Source organism: Pectinophora gossypiella, chromosome 17 (genome assembly GCF_024362695.1).
Source record: "Pectinophora gossypiella chromosome 17, ilPecGoss1.1, whole genome shotgun sequence".
NCBI lineage: Eukaryota > Metazoa > Arthropoda > Insecta > Lepidoptera > Gelechiidae > Pectinophora > Pectinophora gossypiella.
In genome coordinates this window covers 11150506-11173484 of record NC_065420.1, presented here as the reverse complement: position 1 = coordinate 11173484, position 22979 = coordinate 11150506, and the positions used below count along the sequence as shown (strand labels likewise).

At 41.0% G+C, this 22979-nt stretch overlaps 2 protein-coding genes across 3 annotated transcripts in view; both read right to left on the bottom strand.

Annotated features, from left to right (window-relative positions):
* Nucleotides 1–2382: 2382 nt before the first annotated feature.
* LOC126374156 (protein bicaudal D) lies at nt 2383–22016 on the bottom strand. Of its 2 annotated transcripts, XM_050020624.1 has the most exons (12): nt 21669–22016; nt 21080–21220; nt 12050–12274; nt 10340–10577; nt 9813–9973; nt 8558–8701; nt 7872–8124; nt 6602–6742; nt 5494–5670; nt 3359–3616; nt 2832–2998; nt 2383–2487 (listed from the first exon to the last, which is right to left on the bottom strand). In XM_050020624.1, exons 1-12 carry the CDS (start codon nt 21882–21884, stop codon nt 2413–2415), a joined length of 2196 nt encoding a protein of 731 aa, XP_049876581.1. In that variant the 5' UTR covers nt 21885–22016; the 3' UTR covers nt 2383–2412. The 2 variants fall into 2 exon arrangements, with proteins under 2 accessions (XP_049876581.1, XP_049876582.1); XM_050020625.1 differs by lacking the exons at nt 21080–21220; nt 21669–22016 and adding an exon at nt 18402–18801.
* The window catches only part of LOC126374176 (PX domain-containing protein kinase-like protein), a 94224-nt gene continuing 88819 nt past the window's right edge, over nt 17575–22979 (bottom strand). The window contains exon 12 of the transcript XR_007567408.1: nt 17575–17590. The gene's annotated coding sequence lies outside the window, so the exon portion shown is untranslated. The remainder of the gene's footprint in view (nt 17591–22979) is intronic.

Here is a 22979-nt window from a genome sequence, read left to right as displayed (position 1 = left end):
TCAAGACCAGTGATGTGCCGGCCCCAGGAATGTTCCCAAAGTGGGAAACTCTTAACAGTAAGGACCCTGGCTGCATTTCTTTTTCAAATTGTTCTATCTCTTACTCCGGTCTTATCTGTCTAAAAGTTAAAGCTCTTTTTATATAAGTTTTGTGCCTGTTTATTTTCGGGAACTTTCCCAAAGTGGCACATCCCTGGTCAAGATGATTTGGGTAAACATAACAATGTCAAAAAGGACGAATAAGTAGAACATGAGTAGAACAGTGAACCAATAGCAATATATAATAATACAGTAAGTTATTATGTGCTGCTCGTACAACCCATGGCGATATGATGTGAGGACGACCGCGCGGCCAGCCCACGTGACTTCACGCCGCCCGGGCACTGGCCGCGCCGAAGCAACAGTGACTAGACATAATACAATAACGATGTCTGCTGCTAAGCTAAGAATGAAAATATAATACTTAGAAAAATAATACTAATGCTAATATTGGTAAGTCGATCGTTTAAGTACACAAATAGTGTTCTATGATAGAAGCTAATACATAATGATAATCTAAAAACAATAAATGCAAGGCTATGGTCCAGGCGGCCTCTGAGGCGCGCCGCTTTGAGCTATGCAAACAAATTATGCTATCAAAAGTTAATATTGCAAATCAATTTCACTACCCGAGAACAGGCTCAGTAACCTACGAAGTATACTTGAAGGTTAGTATAATCTAGCTCTATACCTAAAACCAGTAAAAATACCTACGACGGGCGAGTGCCCACTACATGGAACGGTTGAACTAGCCTAAGTCCAGAACTAGGAGATAAACGACTACGTCATCGACCGGCCTCCAAACCCTAGCACGGGAAGCTGCCTATAACGTAAATAAATTGTAACACTTCAATAACCATTTTATGTAAATTTTGTCTTATTATCATAGAAAGCTGGTCGCCTCTGAGCAATAATTTTGAGCAATCCGGAAACTGCGTGTTCATTATTACAATGTTTAGAGGTAACAAAACGAATGTAGAGGACGTATAGTGTTGTTGAGAGCGACCAGCCGATGGACAAGAAGTGGACAAGTGTGGCTCGGCCACAGGACGGCAGGCCAACAAGGATACACTACCAACACTAGAACAAGATGGACGAAACTATCTGCCAGAGGGCCACAACAACGCAACAAACGTATCAACTACAACAGATTACATAGTCTTTTTGCGCACACAATGGATGGAAATCGATGATTATTTTTTAGAAATTTTTAATATTTTGGACGTACTAAATATTCGTATTGAGTAGAGGATCTATAATATAGGCGAATCTTTCGATTCCATTAAATATGTATATCATAAAAAATAATGTTGCACGGTTTTATTATAATTCCTGTTTAACCACAGACAGTATATAGTAAACTCTGCCTCTCACGCGGGATATATCGTCATTTCTCATAAACAACGGTGATAAATTCATTTGCGTATTAAAATACACTGATCCTATTACAAAAATACTCAATAATCGATTTGATGACGTGCAAGTACATTAAAATATGAGGATATTTTTATCAAAATATGTGATTAAGTGTAGGGCGTGGGGTGAAAAACATGTAAAACAGACGTCGCAATATAGATCGCTTGAGAGATCGGCAAGATCGGTAACGCTAATAAATGTCAAGTGGAAGCTTAACGTAAGTAAGTGGTGACAAGTAGCGCCTCGAGCGCGCGGCCCCGCCGCCGGGGCCGCCTCACTATAATCAGTCAACTTTAAATACAACACCAACCATTTAATTCCTGGAGGAGCTCCGACGATATAAAGTTTAACTTTATTCATCTATTTTTATTTTTCCTAGTAACCTAAAGCGCCGCGTCGCCGATGAAGTGCGCTATTGCACAGTTTGACGGTTCACGGGAGGGTCGACGCGCGCGGCGCCGGCGACGCGGCCGGCATCAACGTAACGATCGACGGAGCCCCTCCGCCTAAAGTTATTGGTACGATTAATTAGTTTAAATTTTATAAAACGTATAAATAATTTAGTCTCCTAAGAACCACAATTATAAAAAAATCGTTTAACCATAATCATCACGCCGAACGGGCGGTCGCGTATTACAACTACGTATAAATTCGTGTCGCTGTCGACGGCAGCGCGAACACATCGAGCACACTCGACGAGGGTCGGGCGGCCACGTCGCGCCGCGACCTCTCACTTCCGCGGGAGAACACGCGGGCAAACGTTTCGAATATAACAATTTAGAATTGTCACGGAGCCGGGAATACGAGCGCAACGCACCGGTCACCCCAGAGTCTGTGCAAGGAGAAGGTTCATAGCGGGATGCGTCCGCGGGGCGGCGCTCGCGGGCGCGGCGGGGCGTCGTGCGCCAGCAGCGCCCGCAGCGCCGCCGCGGCCGCCTTCAGCGCGCCCAGCAGCCGCTAGAAGTCCCGCGGCCGGCTGCGGGCCGCGCCCGCCGGCTTGGGCACGCGCCGCGTGCGCATCTCGCGGTCCACCTGCGCCACAACAAGTCGTCTTTAATGGACAGAGGCAAACTAAAAGAAACGAATAAACGTCCGGATGAATTATTATCACTCTGGAAATTGCACATGACAGTGCGGAGCCCTAGTCCACTGGTTGAGGGTCTTCTTTTCCTTCTCACCTAGTTGCGGCTCCTGCCCACCTGCGTCAGTACAATACACCCGATTGTCCAAAAGTAAGATGTTCCGTGTTTCGGAAGGGCGTTGGTCTCGGCTACTAGTTACTGATGTAAGTACGTAGTCGTTGAATCATGGGGCCTTTGGCGGCTCACAAATAACCTTGATTGATCTAAATCCACACGATAGAAGAAATATAATACCTCTAGTTCCTCGAGCCGCTGTGTGAGCGCCAGTTTCTGCTGCACGGCGAGCCGCAGCAGCTGGTTGAGCGTTTTCTTCTCCTCCTCGGCGCCGGCGAGAGCCTGCGTCAGCTCGTCTACTTGCGTTACGTACTCCTCGCAGCGGGCCGCAAACATCGCGCGGAGACCTGGGGGTAGCATTGTAGTGTTAAAGGTATCTATGAAGCAAAAGTGCATAAAAAATAAAAATGCAACTTTATTCAACTTGCAGCTTCGATTGGAGTACCAATAAGAGTCTTTATGATGACATGTGGTGACAGGGTACTTGTACCGGACCGACCCACCTTCAATCAAGGTATACAATCCTCTCGTCGATTTGACGACAATATGGTATGTTCTGGATAATTCACAGCTGAACAAAATCCTTTTATTTCAACTACATAGAAGTTACAATACATACTACAACACACCCAGAAGTTATCCAGATAGATAATTAGCAAAAGGGTCACCACAGTTCGTAAATAAATAAAATATATTCTACAACTTACTTGAGAACGTCGCAGCGTCTTCCTTCAACAAGCGCAGTTCGTTTCTCAACTTCAACATCGTCTCGGTGACAATAGTCTTCTCGGTCTCGTACTTGCTCTTGAGATTAGCCAGCGCGACCTCGGCCGTGTTTTTGTTGGACTTGAGCACCGTGCGCAGTGTCGCGATCTGTTCGCGCTTGGTGGAGAGGAGCGACTTCAGTTTGATCACTTGCTCCTGGAGTTCGGCTAGTTCAGCTCCGCGTTCTTCCGTTTCCATAACTGTTGAAGACGGAGATGTTACTATTTTGGTAAGATTGAGTTTTATTTGTTCCCGATTATTGAGATTATGCTTCCAAAGATTCCCTACCCACGTTAGACGATAAGTAACCGATTTTTATTGGCGAAAACAAAACACTTTTCAGACGCTTTAGTAACTGAAAGTTTCCACAAAAGCAAAATATTTAAAATACATAGACACTATTGAAAAACTATTTTTCTTTTCGGAAACAAATAAAATCTCAATTTTTATTTATGGGTCTTCGGTGATCTAGCATAGACATAATAATAAATACTTTTGAATTTTATCCTTGGACTTCGTGAGTTTCCTTCCGATCCTGAAACCTACATCAGTAACACTACTAATCTAATATAAGACACCGCATTGCTTGTTTAACTAACTAAAAACGAATGAATATACGACTATCTACGAAATAATACTTAAATTCAACTCAACGTTTAGAAAATCTGTAAAATCTACAAAGAAACCCGAATATTCTTACGTTAGCAGTGGGCATCGCACAGTTTCTATAATCACATAATATACTGCAACATCAAGACACAGTTCACGAAGCTAGTCCGCAGAGACTCCCGGATACTGTTCATCATGTTCACATTCCTGGCACTCTCTAGGCTAGTTCTCTTAAAGTACGAGCTTCTATGCAACATCTGCTCTCTCCACACAGAGTGCAGGCTATCTCTACAACTATATTTCCTTAAATTTGACTTTCTAATACAAGGGACGTCAGCCTTAGGTATCGCTATAGCGTTTTTCTCGCAGCTTATCGTCCAAGGGTTAGACTTATCGTAGTTCCTATCTACATTGGTATTGTACTTGGCTATATTCTCGAAATAATCCGTGATCTCTTTGACGCTTCGTCCGGGGCAAATCGGGTTTCTGGCATTGTCCATGTGGAATGATTTCAAATGGACTATTAGGTTGTTTAGCCTCCTTTTGGTGTCGGCTATCTTCAACTTGACGTTGTTCTGCTCTTTGGCTTTCTTTACACAGCTTGTGTACGAACCCTTGAGTTTCCACGGGGAGTGATCCACTTGGGAGTGGCTTGGATCTGGGAAGTGGTAAGGATTGACATTGGGAAAATTTGCCAAGGGACTGTGTGGCGAGGAAAGGGCTTGTGTTTTTAACTTCAAAAGTGGGCGAAGGCATCTAAAAACTTTATCTATCATTGAATCCGTCTAAAACAATACCCAACATTCTGCTACGTTATATTATTACGCATACTTTTCAATACCGACGCTATGTATATAATGTCGTTAAATACTGGCCACTTATTTCACAAGGGCTCCTAGTATAAAATCTTACCTTTTTAACGGAATAATGGTGGCGAGTCTAGCAGATACCAACTTACTTTCAATTTCATTTGACAATTCTAATACTAACTCTGGTCTATCTCTTTCGCACTCTTGATAAAATCAGGACGACGCTATTCTTTCAAATAAAATAGAATTTTAGGAACTTCTAAGGCCCTGTGTGCCTGCATGCCTTTTGAGGTTGTGAGAATCTGCAGAAGTTTTAGACGGATGAGACGCTAGACAAAAAGAAATCTATATTCAAAATGCAAACCTAATAAATAAAGCTATTATTGAGTTTGAGTCACTGACATCCTATTAACAAATAGACTCACATTCGCTAAGGAGTTTTTCTAAAAAAGCGTCCGAACCGTGTTATAAATACGTATACATTATGTAGTTCGTTCCCTCAAATTATTATGTTATGGCTGTTCAAATAAAGTGCAATATCGGTTGTACAATGTCGTAACACGCCGTCCCTTGTGTGTCTTGACACTTTTTGACAGAGTTTGGTTTGGTTTGAGTAAAGATTTTCCGGCCAGAATGGGGCGTGTGCACGTGGTGGGTACCTGGCTGGTGCCTGTTGCGCGAGTCGAGCGCGGTGTCGAGCGCGGCCCGCAGGTGCGTCAGCTGGTCCAGCAGCGTGTCTGCGGAGCGCGCCACGCCGCCCGCGGCGCGCAGCCCCTCCAGCTCGCCCGCCGCCAGCGCCAGCGCCTCGTCCTCCACCGTGCGGTCCTCCGACGCCGCTGTCACGTACAATCACATAACTTACTCCAATACACGGTGTTAGTGACACCGCACCGAATACCGAGAGGGATGATTCGGTCCATAACTCTAGAGATAATACCAAGTGAAAGTTTCCATCGCAAAAGTAGAGACTTGTAAATAATTTCAAAAAAAGAAGAACATGAATCTTGCGACGGAAAATTCTACTTGACATCAACTCAGAATAATGATCGGAATCATCCTCAAAGTTTTCGTTATGGTGTCACTTACACCCTGTATATAACATTGGTTCTAATTCCAGTATACAGCGTCTAATTTTAAGTTATATCTGTCATTTTCTTTTCCGCTAAAAGAAAAAGGACATAAAAATGTAAATCTCTCAAATTTTACATGGGCCAATAACCCGTCGAAGACAACAGGCATCGAACGGGTTACATATCAGATTTAGCTAAAATTAACAGCTCTCAATCATCTCTCAATCTCTCCTTTTCGGCACATAAGAACATGACAAGTATAACTTAAAATAAAATCCTATATTCGCTTAACTACTAGGATTCGATCTTCTGTATTGGTTGGTAACATAACATAAACAGCCTGTATACGTCCCACTGCTGGACACAGGCCTGCTCTCAATCAACCGGAGAGAGTATGGGGCATACTTCATCACGCAGCTCCAATGCGGGTTGCTGGAGGCATTTCGGCTAGTAGCCCGAAACCAACGGCTGAACGTGCCTTCCGGAGCACGGAATCATCTTACTTTTCCAGACGAGCAGGTGATTCAGCCTGTAGTGTGCACTAACAAAGTGATTTTCAACAGTGCCCCCATCGGGAATCGAACCCGGAGCTCCAGATCGTGGGCTTTATTCTAACCCCTAGAGCATAGAGCTATTGTATAGATTGGATATTGGATAGATTGGTTGTTAGAGAAACAAAAGAATATAATAGTGATACCATGCGGCTGGCCGGCGTGTTCGAGCAGCAGCCGCTCGGGCTGCGTGCCGTTAACGGCGCACACGTGGTGGTAGATCTGCGCCAGCGCCTCCGCCGCGCTGGCCAGCGCCGGCGCGGCCGACGACAGCGCGCGGCCCGCGCCTGCACGGGCATGACCGTTAGTGGGGACGTACATACAAGGGAGCGGCCTAACAGCTCAGTCACGTGAAGTTACATAGTTCATCTTGCGATCTTCTTCTATCGTGTGGGTCATCCACTCTGGTGTCAGGGCTATCATTGAGCCGCCAAAGACCTCTGACATGGTTCATGATGACTGCTTACTTACATCATTGTAGTAACCGGGACCAATGGATTAACGTGCCTTCCGAAGCACGGATCATCTTACTTTCGGACAATCAGGTGATCAGCCTGTAATGTAACCAAACTAAGGATCACAAAGTATTTTTTGTGATATTCCCCCATCGGGATTCGAACCCGGGACCTCCGGATCGCGAGCCTAAAGCTCAACTGGGCCACGGAGGCCGTCTTGCGATGGATGTCCATCGAACTACATAGTTCTGACTACCTCAATTGGGATATAGTCGCGAATTTATGTTAAATAAAAGTAAACTTCCACGGCCCAATGTTAGCAAGCGTTGAATGAAAGTTTCAGTCATCGATACTATGTTAATATTATTCCCAGCTCAGGTCGCAGTAGTAGCACAGTATAAAGAACAATGCCGCGTACGGACAACGGTAACTCAACCCCGCGTTAATGAGGATAAAAACTGTCAATTTCTCCCATCAGGTGTCGCTACTGTTGAGTGTACTTAAATTTTGACAGTTCCCCATACTATTTGAGTAAACAAACATTAATTTTGGGCAGCGTTTAATTGCAAAAGCATAGTGTTATATTTATTCCCTAAAGATCGGAAAGAAGAAAACTTAGAAAAACTTATTTTCAATCAAAACTAGGCTTTTTCCAACTGATGACTGCTTTTTTTAGGAACCTAAATTTTGACACGCAACAGTTCTGCCGTGTACATTTGAGCTTCTAGTTTTTATCCCCATTCGTATCAGGCGCCGAGCTAGTTTTCTGGCCCTTGTTGCGCATAGACCTCCCCTAAATCAAACGGAGTTATGGAGCATCCTCCACCATGCTGCTCCAGTGCGGGTTGGTGGAGTGGAGGCGTTTGGGTTTTACTTTGGTCTAAATGGGCGGAAGTCGTAAAGGAGAAGGGGAGTGCGCACGGTCACCCTCGCGCGCGTACGAGTGCGAGTGTAGCAGTACCTCCGGCCAGCGTCCGCAGCAGGTCGGCGTCGGCCTGCAGCGCGGCGGCGCGCACCTCGGCCTCGGCCACGCGGTCGCACAGCGCGGCCAGCTGCTGCCGCGCCGCGTTGGCCGCGCCCGCGTCGGCCGCCGCGCCCGCCGCCAGCTCGCCCAGCAGCGCCGCCACGCCCGCCAGCTCGCCGCCCGACACGCGCCACCACGTCAGCCACTTGGCCGCGCGCGCTGACACGCCGCCCTCCACCTTCTCGTCCTCCTGTAGAGTAATGTCGTACAATAACGAATAATACTACGTATAGAGCGGCGACTCTCCGCTCCCCTTCAGCGGCTGAACTAGGTTTACCTCACCCCCTTGGTCTTACTTTAGTCTTCAATCATGTCAGGTGCCTTTGGCGGCTCAATGCTGAAGGTTGATGAGGTCGGTAATCCACCTCACAACCCACACGATAGAAGAACAATAAGGCTATTCGGTAACTTAGCCCAATCCAACCTAGACATATTTTAATTTTCTATGGCATTTGTATCTGTAGGTTGCCTGGGAAAAAATACTACTTTAACAATGAAGCCGCGAACTATGTGTCTTTACGGAGTTTTCCTGCCACGCAGAGCTCTAAAAAGGAAACTCGAATAAAGTTTTGTAAGAAACTTATTATGAATTAAACATTTTTGTATTTTTGTACGTATCATACCAGTGGAGCACAGTCCCCGTGCAAGGCATGCAAGGCAGTGATCCTGGAGGTGGCGCGAGTGAGGCCGGCGCGTAGGACGGCGGCGGCCGCGCTTTCAGTCTCGGCCGTTGTCTGCGCCGCACGCATCGACGCTGATAGCTGGCTCTGTAACATATACACATAATTGGGTCGTGTACTAGGTTCAAGATAAGTTATGGAAAACTAACGAAAAATATTTTCTTTTTCTATTTAACTTTTTTATGAATTTTGATCAAGAAAAACGTAATAATAAGTCCGTCAACTTATCACGTTTTCTATGACGTCACAGTGTGCGTTTTCATACAAATTCCATAGTAATTTCATGTTTTGACGTTTAGTAAAAAGTAACTGATTTAACTAATGGGAAACTGGACTATTTTTTATGAGGGAATTCCTTTGGAAATCAGAAGACACATTTAAAGATGTGATCTGAACGTCCGTTGTTCATCATCGTCAGATTTTAAGATGTTCAGGGGTACTAAAAAGGTCACACATAAAATAACATAACATAAATAGCCTATATACGTCCCACTGCTGGGCACAGGCCTCCTCTCAATCAACCGGAGAAGGTATGGAGCATACTCCACCACGCTGCTCCACTGCGGGTCACAAAGGGGGGGGGGGGGGGGGGGTAAAAAGGTCACATTGAAGCAATTCATCTAAAAAAACCAATAATGCTATTTGACATTTGTTCGCATTGCACAGTTAGTGCAAATGCAATAAACAGATAAAAAGAGGACTTTTCAGAGCCAGGGGCTCCCGCTGCACGGCAACAGCGTCGCGCGCGTCATGAATTCTGTCGTAATGTATGTCTTAATATATAAAGGAAGTTTGTTTTTTTAAATATAAAATTGTTGTCTACGTATTATTGGACTGTCGTCGGAATATAAGGGGCATTTGGTTTTTTTTTTAAATATGAGGAGTCAAGATTTTTTAAGAGAAGTTTTTTTATTCTATATCCCAAGTTCTGCAAATAAGAGGTAAGTCCTATGAAACTTTGTAGCTGCTTCTGATTTTGAAGCTGATGAAACTTCACTGCACCGGTCTTGTCTGGTGATGGCATTACGGTGTTGTTCTCGAATACGTCTCCCAGATACTCCACTCTCGTGGTAAGTAAGGCCGCCTATCCACCTGCTGAACGTGTTAAAATCTGACGATGACGAACAGACGATCGTTCCAGAACTTAAAACATGGTCTAGTCTTGATCACTACCGAAGTGTTTCAACAGTATACTCACGTTCTCGTTGTGCGCCTGTTCGAGCTGCTTCTCGAGGCGCGAGATCTCGTGCAGGTGCACCTCTGAGAACAGGTCTGCGTGGTGATCTGCCATGGCGCCCAGGTCGGCCGCACCCGAACCGCCGGCTTCGCTCTCTTCTTCCGTGCCGTCGTCTGGCATACCTGCGGGAAAAAGGGAATATATGATCAGCGTTAGGGGGCTGTTGATTATCCCGTTTTTCACAGGGTCCGCTTACCTAACCTGAAGATTTGATAGGTCCGGTTTTTAACAGAAGCGACTGCCTGTCTGACCTTCAAACCCGTGAACGCACCTTTAGTGCCTCCGCCCGTTTTGGCCAGTAAAAGCTTTTAGCCTTACTTTTGTAGGCGGTTTCTCTGCTGAGATGTGCATCAAACTCTTTCTTGGAGCAAACTTGGCATTCCTCTCACAGCTGTATTGCTTCTTGTGCCTCAGCCAGCGAAGACGAAGACTCGAGAGACATGAAGTATCAGATAATTTATATACCTACAAATGAACTGAAATTTTACCTCGTATACTGTACGCCAGGTTAGTGATGTTGTAGGCTGCTTCCCTGCTGAGGTGTGCGTCGAGCTCCTTCTTGGCAGCAAACTTGGCTTCCCTCTCGGCCTGCAGCGCCTCCAGCGCCTCAGCCAGCTGTCTTTCGGCGATGCGTCGCAGCGCCGCGGTTTCGTCTGCCGCCGCGCGCGCGTTCTCTGCTTCTTCGCGCAGTTGACGCACTTCATGTTTTAGACCTTCGAATTCGACCTGCAAGGGCAAAGTGATCCTGCTATTTATATACATATATATATATATATATATAGACCAGAAGCATCTACTCGAGTAACCTGAGAGCTTGACATATTTTGTTTCACTGGCAGTTTTACATTTCGAGTAAAATGGACGTTGTCTTTGCTTGCAACTTTCTGTGAGTTGTGATCGAGCTATATTCCTCGGACTATTAATTTACTTATACTTTTAAATTAAAATACTTACCTATTGTACTAATAATGTACATACATACATACATTAATAGCAGAGGCTCTATAACGGACTCTCTTTCCTAACATAAACTCCACAATCTCATATCCTTGTAATTAATATTCCTAAACACTTGTCAATTAGGAGTCTTATTGACATATACAATGAATTAATCTGCTCTGCCCATACATGAAAAAAATTACTGCCACACGATATTAAACATACCACACAGATTGTGACACAAACTTAATATGATTTTAGTTTGCCAGTTCCAAAACTACCTCTATCTCTTTCTTGCACTTATCATAAATAAAGAACGACACTATTTGTAAAATGATTAAACAAATATACCTGCTCCGTTCCGTCGTGGGTAAAAACAAACCTAAGCTTTTCTCGCAAGAAGCAGCACCATTGTCTAGTCTAGCTTACCGAGATTACTCGAGCCCATGGAGCGGCGTGTGTATGAATAATTACGTTCGTTAGTTCGTCGTTACACGGGTCGAGTGGTTCTTAGTATAACATATTCCCACGGGGAAACTAACTATGGCCGACAGGATTGAATAATCTAGACGTCATTTGTTGTTGTTGTATTAGCGTACATAGTAAGTATTTATTTCTGCAAATAACATCATCTCCCTAGGCATTATCCCGTTTTACACAGGGGTCCGCTAACCTTTTTTACAGAAACCACTGCCTGTCCGAACCCGCGAAGGGAAAACCAGCCCAATACAGGTTAGATCACCTACGAAAATGCATTTCTTGGGAATATGGGTTTCCTCACGATGTTTTCCTTCACTGCTGAGCACGTGATAATTATTTATGATTCAAACATGAATTTAAAATCAAATTCGGCAATCATTAATTTAGGCCCGTGCTGAATTCGAGCCTGCGACCTCAAAATGAGAGGCAGGCGTGGCATGAACATTAGTAGTATTTGTAGTGTTTAGAAATTGCTATTTGACATTTGTTTGCACTGCATACTTACTTTTATATGCGCAAATGTCAAATAGCAATATTGGTTTTTTAGATGATGTGGCCTTTGAATGATTATTTTCAATGACGATACAATTTTACAATAGCTTCAAATGCGCAGTACGAATTAGATCTGTCAAAATACGGATCCCATTGTTGTGGCGTTCATTAGCATTAGCAGTCGAGATTAGGCCGATCGATTCTTTTCTATCTGACAACAGTATATATACAATACAATTATACTTTATTGCACACGACATACAAAACAAGTTAAGTATATATCATACCTGTGAGGACCGCAGCGCGGACACTTGTTTCTGCAAGGAGATGTTCTCGTCTTCCAAGTCCCCGATGTCGACGAGCAGTCGTTGCTCCCTCTGGCGAGCCTCCCGCAGCTCCGCGCGGAGGGCCGCCCTCTCAGACTCCCTGGTCGCCTTGTCCGCGCCGAGCTCCGAGCTCTCGGCGAGAAGGCGGTCCCGCTCGCTTATTACCCGCTCTAGCTCGTGACGTAACTGGAAGAAAAAGTTGTAATATTGTAATCATACATAACATACATAAATACCCTATATACGTTCCACTGCTGGGTACAGGCCTCCCCTCAATCAACCGGAGGGGGTATGGAGCATACTCCACCACGCTGCTCCACTGCGGGTTGGTGAAGGTGTTTTTACGGCTAATAGCCGTGACCAACGGCTTAACGTGCCCTCCGAAGCACGGAATCATCTTACTTTTTCGGACAATCAGGTGATTCAAGCCTGAAAAGTCCTTACCAAACAAAGGACAGTCTCACAAAGTGATTTCGACAATGCAATGTCCCCATCGGGAATCGAACCCGGACCTCCAGATCGTGAGCCTAACGCTCTAACCACTAGAGCACAGAGGCTGTTAATTGTGATTGTAATCATATTATATAAGAACTCACGAGTCAATGAGGTGGGTAGAGCTATAAGTGATCAGACGACTACTTACAGCCACTTTTGATACGAACTCCTCTGATGATGTCATCACTTTCCTAACATTGACCAAATTGGAGATGTCCTTAGAATAGGTTCAGTACGAATTACTTTGAACCGGCGTGCGTGTATGAAACGATTGATGAATGTGGAGGAAGCAAGAGAAGTGTGTCAGGATCGAAGCAAATGGAATTCCAGTCTCTGCTCACCCCGGTGGGAAATAGGCGTGAGTTTATATATGTATGTGTGTGTATCATATCCCTAGCGTTATCCCGTTTTTCACAGGGTCCGCTTACTTAACCTGAAGATTTGACAGCTCTGGTTGTTTATAGCCTGCCTGGCTGACCTTTCCACACGCGAAAGGAAAACCAGCGTAACACAGGTTAGGTCACATTCCTCCGAAACTCGGGAATGTGGGTTTCCTCGAGAAATCCTATTTAACCACGGAGCACATGAGGATGATTTATGATTTAAACGTGAATTCGAAAATCATTAGTTAAGGCCAGTGCTGGGATTCAAACGTGCGACCTCTGTGACTCTCACTTCACAGTGAGAGACAAACGTTCTTCCAACCGGTATGGCGGTAAATTGTCCACTATGTTAGAAAGGACATAAGCTGAACACATTCGGTTTCTTATTCCCTCTCAATTCAGTTCAGTTAGGTCTTAAGACCTAAAGTCCTTTATAAAAAATATCATGTCTTTATTATCCAAACCATCCATTATTAATTTTTGTGTCTGGAAATCTGGGCCGCAGGAGAATAAAAACCGCTTATTTCAAGCAACAAATGCCCATACAATAAACACTTTAATCTAAGAATACATTCAGAGTAAAAACTTCTGAACTTTTTGTGCCGCTTTGCTGGTGTAATGACCTCCCCGCCATTCAACAGTAGAATAGCAAAGTGAATTTGTGGAGTCTGATACTTGTACAAGATGATGGAAAGGAGCCGAATAAAAAACTGGATAACCTCAGGCCGTTGTCTTAAATTTTGTGCCGAGTTAGATCCCTCAGCGCTTCCCATTTGTCCGGCCAAGTAGTTAATGCCATAATAATAAGTCACGGCAAAAAGCCCAATAAAGGGACGTATAAGCATTATATAGTTGTCAATTTATATTCATGGTATTACTATTCTATTCCCCTACATGTCAATCAACTGTTAATAAAATTTGACAACATGAGCTACACTTTAAAACCATTTTGCGTCAACTATAACTGGTTTAATTTTTAGCGCACTAAAATATATTAGTGTACGTATGTCTAAGTTGACTCAAGAATCATTAGTTCCGTTTAGTAAACCTGACTTTCATAATAAAAGAAAGGCCCTGAAAGTCTTTCTAAATACGCTAATTTTAAATTTCAAAAGAGAAACGTTACCGATTTTCGTCTAGTTTTTAGTATAACGTAGCGCCGACACAGTTCTAGAAGATTATTTATTTATCCCATATGTTAGCGAAGAATATGTTAGAAATCAATTTTAGCTGAGAAAGTTTGACCATAGCAGATAAATGATAAACTAACAGCACGCTATGATGAGCGTTTCGACGTTTATTCCGCTCATCAAGTTTCGTATTAATTAATATATTCGTTAAAGAAGGAAATAGCTGTACTTTATTGAATTTTTTTAACTACATACATCGAATTGTTGTACTTTATTATATCGAAACAGTAGTCATAGCGTGTCGCTAGTTTAGTTCATTATAATTAAGAACTAATCTTATTTCAGACTCCACCATCTTACAGTGCCAACTCATTTCTTTGAAGTTCTTTGTACGAGTTTTTCAGACAAATTGTGCTACTTTTTGTCACAACGAATTAGGTATGTGATAAACTGTATCTGCTGTCATTAAAAAAACTTTGTTACGCTTAGGTACATCTTGGATACTCTATACAAAAATCTTAAACTCAGTAGAATAATCCCTAAAGAAATAGAAGGAAGATAAACAGCAATACATTCTAAGGTGTCCTTAACAGTGCATAGAACACAGACTATAGACTGAAAGGATATAACACGCCCCGACTGCTCTAGCCTAAAATATGGAGAGGTGTATTTCATGGAAACTACTGCTAGAGCTAGTTCAAACACTAAGCTGATTGCCATCCATAAATTAGTTGTCTCGTGTAGGTGCGGCGCGTCCTATTTCGGCGGCCAGGGCTTTTATAGCGACTCAATATCGTCACGAATAAGTGACACTATTACACCCACCGAGGGCGTGACCTATTGACTAGCATGAATAACTCTATGATTACATACGTATATTGAGTTTATACCTTTTTAGGTTCCATTTTGGGATGGTGAGTAGTAAATTTTGTATCACAAAAGCATTAGAATGCTCAAACAATGAAGTACTTAAAAACTTTTCTGTTATTTGAAAAATATTTCCAACGGTCCACGTAACTACCCGCGACTTATTTATGTTTAACTTCTTCATGCGTTCAGAAACATGTGCCTACTGATATACGTTCCAAATTCAAAACGGAAATCTCAAGTTTCGTGATTCATTGTGCGATAGGCGATAGACAAGAATTGTTCACTGCGACATGAATCAGATTTCCATAATTACGAAATGGATAATAACGACAATATCAATAAGATTATATGGGAACATAATTTAATTCATTGAATCTACCGAGAATCTACCTAATTAATACTCTGTGGTGCGTTCATAAATTAGAGCAACATTATATTTTACAATCTACTTGGAACATCTTTTCTGTATGCATTTTCAAATAATTTTAAATATTCTTTTTTTGAATAGTTGCTGGATTAAAAATAATAACGTTTTGTATTTCCGTAAAAAAAGAATGCAGGTTAGTGTTTAAAGTTTGGAATGGAACAAGTTATCGCAAAAACACTTCGTACGTGTAACATACAATTGGATAGTTTCCGGGGTCAAAATTTGAAATTTTGATTTGATTTTGATTTTGAAAAAAAAAATGAAATTTTGACTACTATTTAAAGACAGGTCTAAAGGTGACAAAAAACGTTTTCTTTTTTTCTATTTAAGTTATTTATGAATTTTTATAAACAAAAATGTAACAATAGTTATCTACTTTAAGAACTGTAAGCCACCATGTGACATGCAACAAATAAATAAATAAATAGTTGCGACATTTTGTCACGTTTTTCTATGACGTCACAGGTTGCTTTTTCGTTCAAAATCCATAGTAATTTTGTGTTTTGACGTTTAGTAAAAAGTATGTGATTTGACTAGTTGGAAACTACCCTATTCTCTTATCATTCCACGTACCTAGCAAAATACAACGAAGGCAGAAATTTCGATTACCGCAAATTGATACCATTGTATTGCACGGAATTAATGTTCTAATGCCAGTAGAATGACGTTGGAAGTATGCTTTACCTAAATAAACTTTTTTATTATTATTATTTTAGGTTGTATGAGTCACGGCACGGTCATACCGAGTCAATGGCAATCGGTTATGCCCGTGATAACAGCACTGACCTTCAGGATAGTACATAATGCACACGACTGCACTCTATTAAAAGACGTAACACAACATCACGCCAATATCGCCACGAGGTAAGCAGAGGTGTTTAGTATTCCTCGCCAGCGATGTTTAAGACCCATGTAATAGGGAGCGAGCCTATTGCCATTAAGCGGGCACAAATTCATCTCATCATCATCATCAATTTAAGAGCCACGCTCTTGTCGGTGTAGCATTTTCCATTCCAATCTATCAAAGGCCAATTCCTTGACTTCCCTATAAGACACGACGTTAACCTTTTCTTTAATCTGTTCCATGTAAGCTCTTCTTGGTCTTCCCCTTCCTCTCTTTCCTTCTAGCTTTCCTTCTATGATGTACAAATTCATCTATGAAACATGAATTCAAACTCATAAAGTCGAATTCAGTGGTTTAGAGCCCGACGCATGCGTTCTTCGAACAGACCAATCACAGATCCCATTGAAAAGACTATTTATTAAATAAAAGTTTAAGTTCCATCTACGCATGGTCAGGTGGTGACAAAAGAATACATACATACATAAACTCACGCCTATTTCCCACCGGGGTAAGCAGAGACTATGGAATTCACTTCTCTTGCTTCCTCCACATTCATCAATTGTTTCATACACACACGCCGGTTCAGAGTAGATCGTACTAAACCTTTTCTAAGGACATCTCCAATACACACAAAAGAATACTTTCATTATATTAAGTATAATATTAGATATAAAAGAGGCAAATATTGTGGGTTATTGAGGACAGAAGAGGCAAGATGATTGGACAGTTAATAAGACACGACGAATTTATTAAAAACATCATAGAAAGGAATCTACAAGGAAAGAGCGGCAGGGGAAGACCTAGAAGAGTTTACATGGAACAGGTCAACGAGAAGGTGAACGTCGTGTCTTATGAGGAAGTGAAAGAATTTGCCTTTGATAGATAAGAATGGAGAATGCTACACCGACAAGATCGTGGCTCTTAAAAAGACAACCTATTCAAATGAGATACTTTTTACGAAACGTCAAAACGAAAGTTTTCTTTGGAGTTTGTATGGAAATACTGTCCTGTGACGTCATCAATAAAAGCGGTCAAACGTGGTACTCATTGTTACTTAGATTATGCACTAATGTAAAGGATCAAACGAGGACGTACTCACACGCAGCGTATAGGACATTTTGAAAGTATTATTTATCTGAAATTCTTCCTTTGCAAAAGTTTATTCTCCGACGACGCTTACATAAAAACGTATAGCATAATAGACACTGTCTCCCGTAAAATAAAAAAAAATATCTGTCATGAGCGTTAGGCTCACGATCTGGAGGTCCGGGTTCGATTCCCGATGGGGACATTGTCGAAATCACTTTGTGAGACTGTCCTTTGTTTGGTAAGGACTTTTCAGGCTTGAATCACCTGATTGTCCGAAAAAGTAAGATGATTCCGTGCTTCGGAGGGCTCGTTAAGCCGTCGGTCCCGGCTATTAGCCGTAAAAACACCTCCACCAACCCGCAGTGGAGCAGCGTGGTGGAGTATGCTCCATACCCCCTCCGGTTGATTGAGGGGAGGCCTGTGCCCAGCAGTGGGACGTATATAGGCAGTTTATGTATGTTATGTATTATGTATGTCATGAAAATGTAGTGCATGTGTAATGTGTTCCATAGTCTCTGCTTACCCCAGTGGGAAATGCGGTTGAGTTTATGTATGTATGAAAATGTAGTGAGGACCAAATGAGTTCATTATTAACAACCAGATTAAAGTATCAAAGCTTTGTTGCCGTACAAAATGGGATTTGAGTGTGTATATGTACAAACAGAGCTTAAAGCTGCCTGTTTACTTTTTGGCGCGCGGCCAACAGCAGCGTGTCAACAATGTTCCATTATTTGGGTAAACAATACGTGAAATACGAGCCCAACTTTACCCTTACATCCAAGGAACATTGACGTATACAGAAGCGCTTTCTTTGCCGTTCCTTGTGTTGTGATTCCGTGAAACATCGGCCAAAGTTGGCACGTGCTAGGCCGGCCACACAGCCGCAACTTTGCCAATATTTTATGACATATTTTAACAAATCATTTGTTATTATTCTACAGAATACATCGACAAAACTTTTCGTAACAATTTTCGTTAGGAACCGACTTCAGACTAACAATAAATTACACAGTCATCGAGAAAGCAAGTTTTCACAGACAATAATAATAAAAGTATAGTAGCGCAAAAATATTACCTCTCCACCTCCATTCATTTTGAATGCGGCATCTACGAATTATCACCGCTCGCACTTGGCACACAATTTTCCGCACATATTTCACACAGCGCACAGTATGTAGTCCTAACTGAATCTCTGCTTCATTGAGTAACGTGTGAATACGTGAATCAAGGCCGGGGAAATAAAAATGTATTTCTGGATCAGTTGTGGATGCCGGCGCTTACGCCATTCGCGGCGTTACATCACGTCCGATAAAGGTCTATATCGTCCGCGCGATTTAAATTTCAGTTTCGTCTGATTACTTCTGTGATTAATCGTGGCTGAGCGATACAGTTTACCGCACTTGTAGTACACAAAACATTTTTGTTTTCAGAAAAAAAATGTGTGTAGATCGTTTGCGATGCGCGCACGCACTGTGGGTCTGTCTGCGATGATTCACGTCAATTGCTCCCGTTTCATTAGCCGAGGCATTCGCCTGTCTGGGATAAAGTTAATAAGATAACAAGACCACTGAGTAACATTTTTAAATTCAAGCCGACAACCGGCCCACACGCAATTGTCAATGCATTTGAATTCGTTTTATTTGCATATGTGAAGGCTCAAACACATAATTGCATTTTTATCTTCAATTTATAACAAGTTATTTTATCTAAACCTGTTGCTTAAAAAACTTGTGTAAATATTACTTTGTACTTGTATTATTATCATTATCTTGGTGAAATAATGAGTACTTCCCACTAAGTCACGAAGTCTACCGCAAATAGAGTATAGCTTTGAGTCGATGGAGGCTGACGAAATAAATTATTTCGAATCTTTTCGAAGAGGAGCCGCGCAGTTGGAATATTTCATAATTTTCTAACAAAAAGATTTATTTTTAAAGAAATCCCTCTCTGCGTATTATAGTGATGAAGCTCGGAAAGATCGTTTCCCTATTTACCCGGTCATGTATTTAATGCCATTTGCGACAAATCTACAAAATGTCACGTCAAAAAAAGTTCGTTCCTAGTTCTAGTGGTTAGCCAGTCCATTACTTCATTCAGATGTGTCTTTTGTTATATTGTGTAGGAATAAGTTGATATTACAAAATTAACAGAATCAGTACAACCATAAGCATTAAAAAACTTAAAATTGAAGGAAAAATAACAAGAAGTAATATAAATCTAATTCTTTTGTGTTATCTATCTGATCTAAAGTAGTACCTAAATTATTTATTGTAAGATTATATTTTTTGCATCTTTCAAGTTTTACATTGGATTTCTATTCCACAAAAGTAACGGAACAATAAAAGATTAATATTTCTTAATTATATCATGACATGTTAGGGACGGACGATCTCTACACCTATTATATTTTATATGTAGATAATCTGTTATAATTAATTTTAGATTTCTGACCAGTAGTTATGGCTTTCAGACGCTTCAGGCACTGAATAAACTCTCATTTAATTAATCATAATTAACTTATAAATGGTGTAAGTAGTGGACTGAAATAAATAGATAGAAAAAAATACAGCAAGTGTAAGATGATGAAAAATCAATCTCATTTATCTTTGAGACCTATATTTAAATTTTAATTATGAATTAAGTAACAATATGTATGTTATTTTAACCGCTTTTATTGATGACGTCACACGACAGTATTTTCCATATAAATTAAAAAATAATTGTTTGAATTGACTTTCCATAAAAAGTATACTGGTTGTAATTTTATGTTTATACTTGCTAATGAAAATATATTTATATGTATGTAATAAATAACTTTCAATGTTTTACAGTGGCTATGACTCAGTCACTGAATATTAATTATTTTTTAAATATGCAGTTATTCAAATAACCATAATTATTTGAAAGATTAGTAAGTATTTGAATTCAGGTAATAGTTTTAGTGAAATTAAACGTTTCAGCAGTAAGCACAGCCTTATCAACTGAAAGAATGACTTAGGTGAAAGTAATTAAAAATAAGAAATGGTATTGCAATAAACATTAATTAAATCTTTACATACATACAGTCATGAGCAATATAATGTACCCACTTTAGGACTCTGTCGCACTAACATATTTGACAATTAGTGAGACTTATAGTTCAATTTGTCAAAAAAGTTAATGTGACATGGTACCAAAGTGTATACATATTAATGGTCATGACCGTACATAAACAGCCAATAGTATAAAGGCCTCCCGTCAATTAACCGGATGAGGTATGGATGGTGGAGATGTTTTTTTACGGCTAATAGCAGGACCAACAACTTAATATGCCCTTCGAAGCCTAGAATCATTTCGCATTTTTCAGTTAATCAGGTGAATCAAGCCTGCAATGTCATTACCAAACAAGGGACAGTTTCACAAAGTGATTTCAACAATGTGCACATCTAGAATCGAACCTGGATCTCCAGATCGAAACAATTTCAAATGTATAGCAATAAATCTATTTTGTTGAGGAAATGTTTCCCTTAAAATGCTTTACTATCTATAACCATAATTCTGTGGTGGATATTTACTTTTTATATTGATATGTATGTACAAAGTATATGTTCTCTCTGTGTATCTTAGGCTAACTAATTATGGTATATATGTAGTAGCTATTATATTGCAGATAGTAATTTAATGGGGGTATGGAGCATACTCCACCATGCTGTAGATCGGTGGAGGTGTTGTATATAATACAAATTTACGTCATAATATTTAACATAAACTTACCTGTTTAGTCTCTCCCTCAAGTTCCAGGATCTGCAATGTGAGTGAGCTTTCCATCGCTGCTGACTCATTGAGGAGGGCATTTTCTTGTTCTATTCCACTTTGAGTGGTTACTTTCTGTGTCGAGTCTAGTTTCATAAGAGCCTGCGAACAATAAGAATATATATATATATATATATATATGTATAATTACATAGTTACTTTGGAAATTGATATGTCTCCAGTATAATACAGTTAACATAAGTAGGGACATAAATTTAAACTAAGAATATAATAAACATGTTCAAAAGTTTAAAACCAGAATAACTTTTAACCAATGAAACATTAGACATGTATGTGGTTCTACTAATTAAATACAATATAAATTATCAATACAAGTGTTAAATATTTGAATTATAGCGCTGAAAATCATAATAAACTGTATGTAGGTTATATTCATCATCTTCAGCTTTCCGCCAGTGATTTTTGAAAGTAGTACGAAATACGAATGTGAAATAGTAAAAATTAAGTTTAAGTCGTCGTTTGTTCACGTTTCATGTACCCATTAATGCATGAAAAGTGAAAATAATGCGATAGAATGTAGGCCACTAACCTCTTGTGTGATGTCGAGTTCGTGGCGCGTGTTCTCGTAGAGGGTCTCGAGCTCGTCGCAGCGCTGCTGTAGCGAGCTCTTCTCCTCGAGGAGCACCAGCCCCAGCTGCGCTGACTGGATCTTCTCGCTGCTGGCCTGGTCCAGCTCGCGGCTGAGCCTCTCGATCTCCGCCTGCAACTCGCCCACCGACAACTCTACCTGCGCCGTGGCTGCCATCGTGTGACAGTTAGACGGCCCACACTCTAATCTTCATAAACAAAGTAAATAATCTCAGAAAAACAACGATATAAAACGTGTAAATCAATGTTTCTACATTCTCCCAAAAGTAAAAACGTCTTGACAGTTCGCCCGTTCAATGCACTGTAGTGATGTCACCAGTTCGGTATTTCTTGTTTATCGATAAAGTTCGAACATCTAAATCGATTCTCAATGGAATCGATTACTTCAAATCACATATTTGTTATTTTATTTATTTCATTATTGGTTGTAATATTTGCTACGTTTGTGATTAACGGCACAATGGACTGTGATATATTTAAACTTTTAAACTATTTCACTTTTTTTTACGCAACATTAGTACATCCCTAAACAGTCACAGATAAAAATAAGAAGTTTAGTTTTAATTGGGGCTTTTTGGCGGGGGGCGGGAACGGGACAGTTGCTTTCTTCATTGAATAATCTAAATAATTAATACGAAGTGGTGTTTTGTGGTTAATGATCGCATTAAGTTAGTCGGAAGACATTCGCGAGTGTTATTATATTGGAGTATTCAATAAACAAAGTGTATCTGCCTATTTTCGCTTCGTGTCAGGAAGCCGCTTCATAACTCAAAAGTTTATGCGGACTTTTGAGTTAATTCGTTTGGGGTTCGGAGTAGGAGTCTACTCCGAGGGTGGGGGCTTAGGTTTCATCATCATCACCTTTCATCATTTCATTAATCATCAAGAAAAAAAATACGTCAGACATGGCTGTATGGGCATAGTTCCCTTTGCCTTACCCTTCGGGGAAAACCAAACCAAAAAAAAAAAAATTAGTTTTAATTGGGCTTTTCGGCGGGAAACGGGAACGGGACAGTTGCTTTCTTCATTGAGTAATCTAAATAATTAATACGAAGTGGTGTTTTGTGGTTAATGATCGCATTAAGTTAGTCGGAAGACATTCGCGAGTGTTATTATATTGGAGTATTCAATAAACAAAGTGTATCTGCCTATTTTCGCTTCGTGCTGGGAAGCCGCTTCATAACTCAAAAGTTTATGCGGACTTTTGAGTTAATTCGTTTGGGGTTCGGAGTAGGAGTCTACTCCGAGGGTG

What these genes read in the sequence shown, in the direction of transcription:
- LOC126374156 (XM_050020624.1), bottom strand. Translation starts at nt 21,884, where the DNA reads ATGGCAGCCACGGCGCAGGTAGAGTTGTCGGTGGGCGAGTTGCAGGCG. An exon ending in ACACGCCGGCCAGCCGCATG is followed by an intron (nt 5,671 to 6,601) that starts GTATCACTATTA and finishes TGTACGTGACAG; the next exon opens with CGGCGTCGGAGGACCGCACG. An exon ending in AGCGGCTCGAGGAACTAGAG is followed by an intron (nt 2,488 to 2,831) that starts GTATTATATTTC and finishes GTTGTGGCGCAG; the next exon opens with GTGGACCGCGAGATGCGCAC.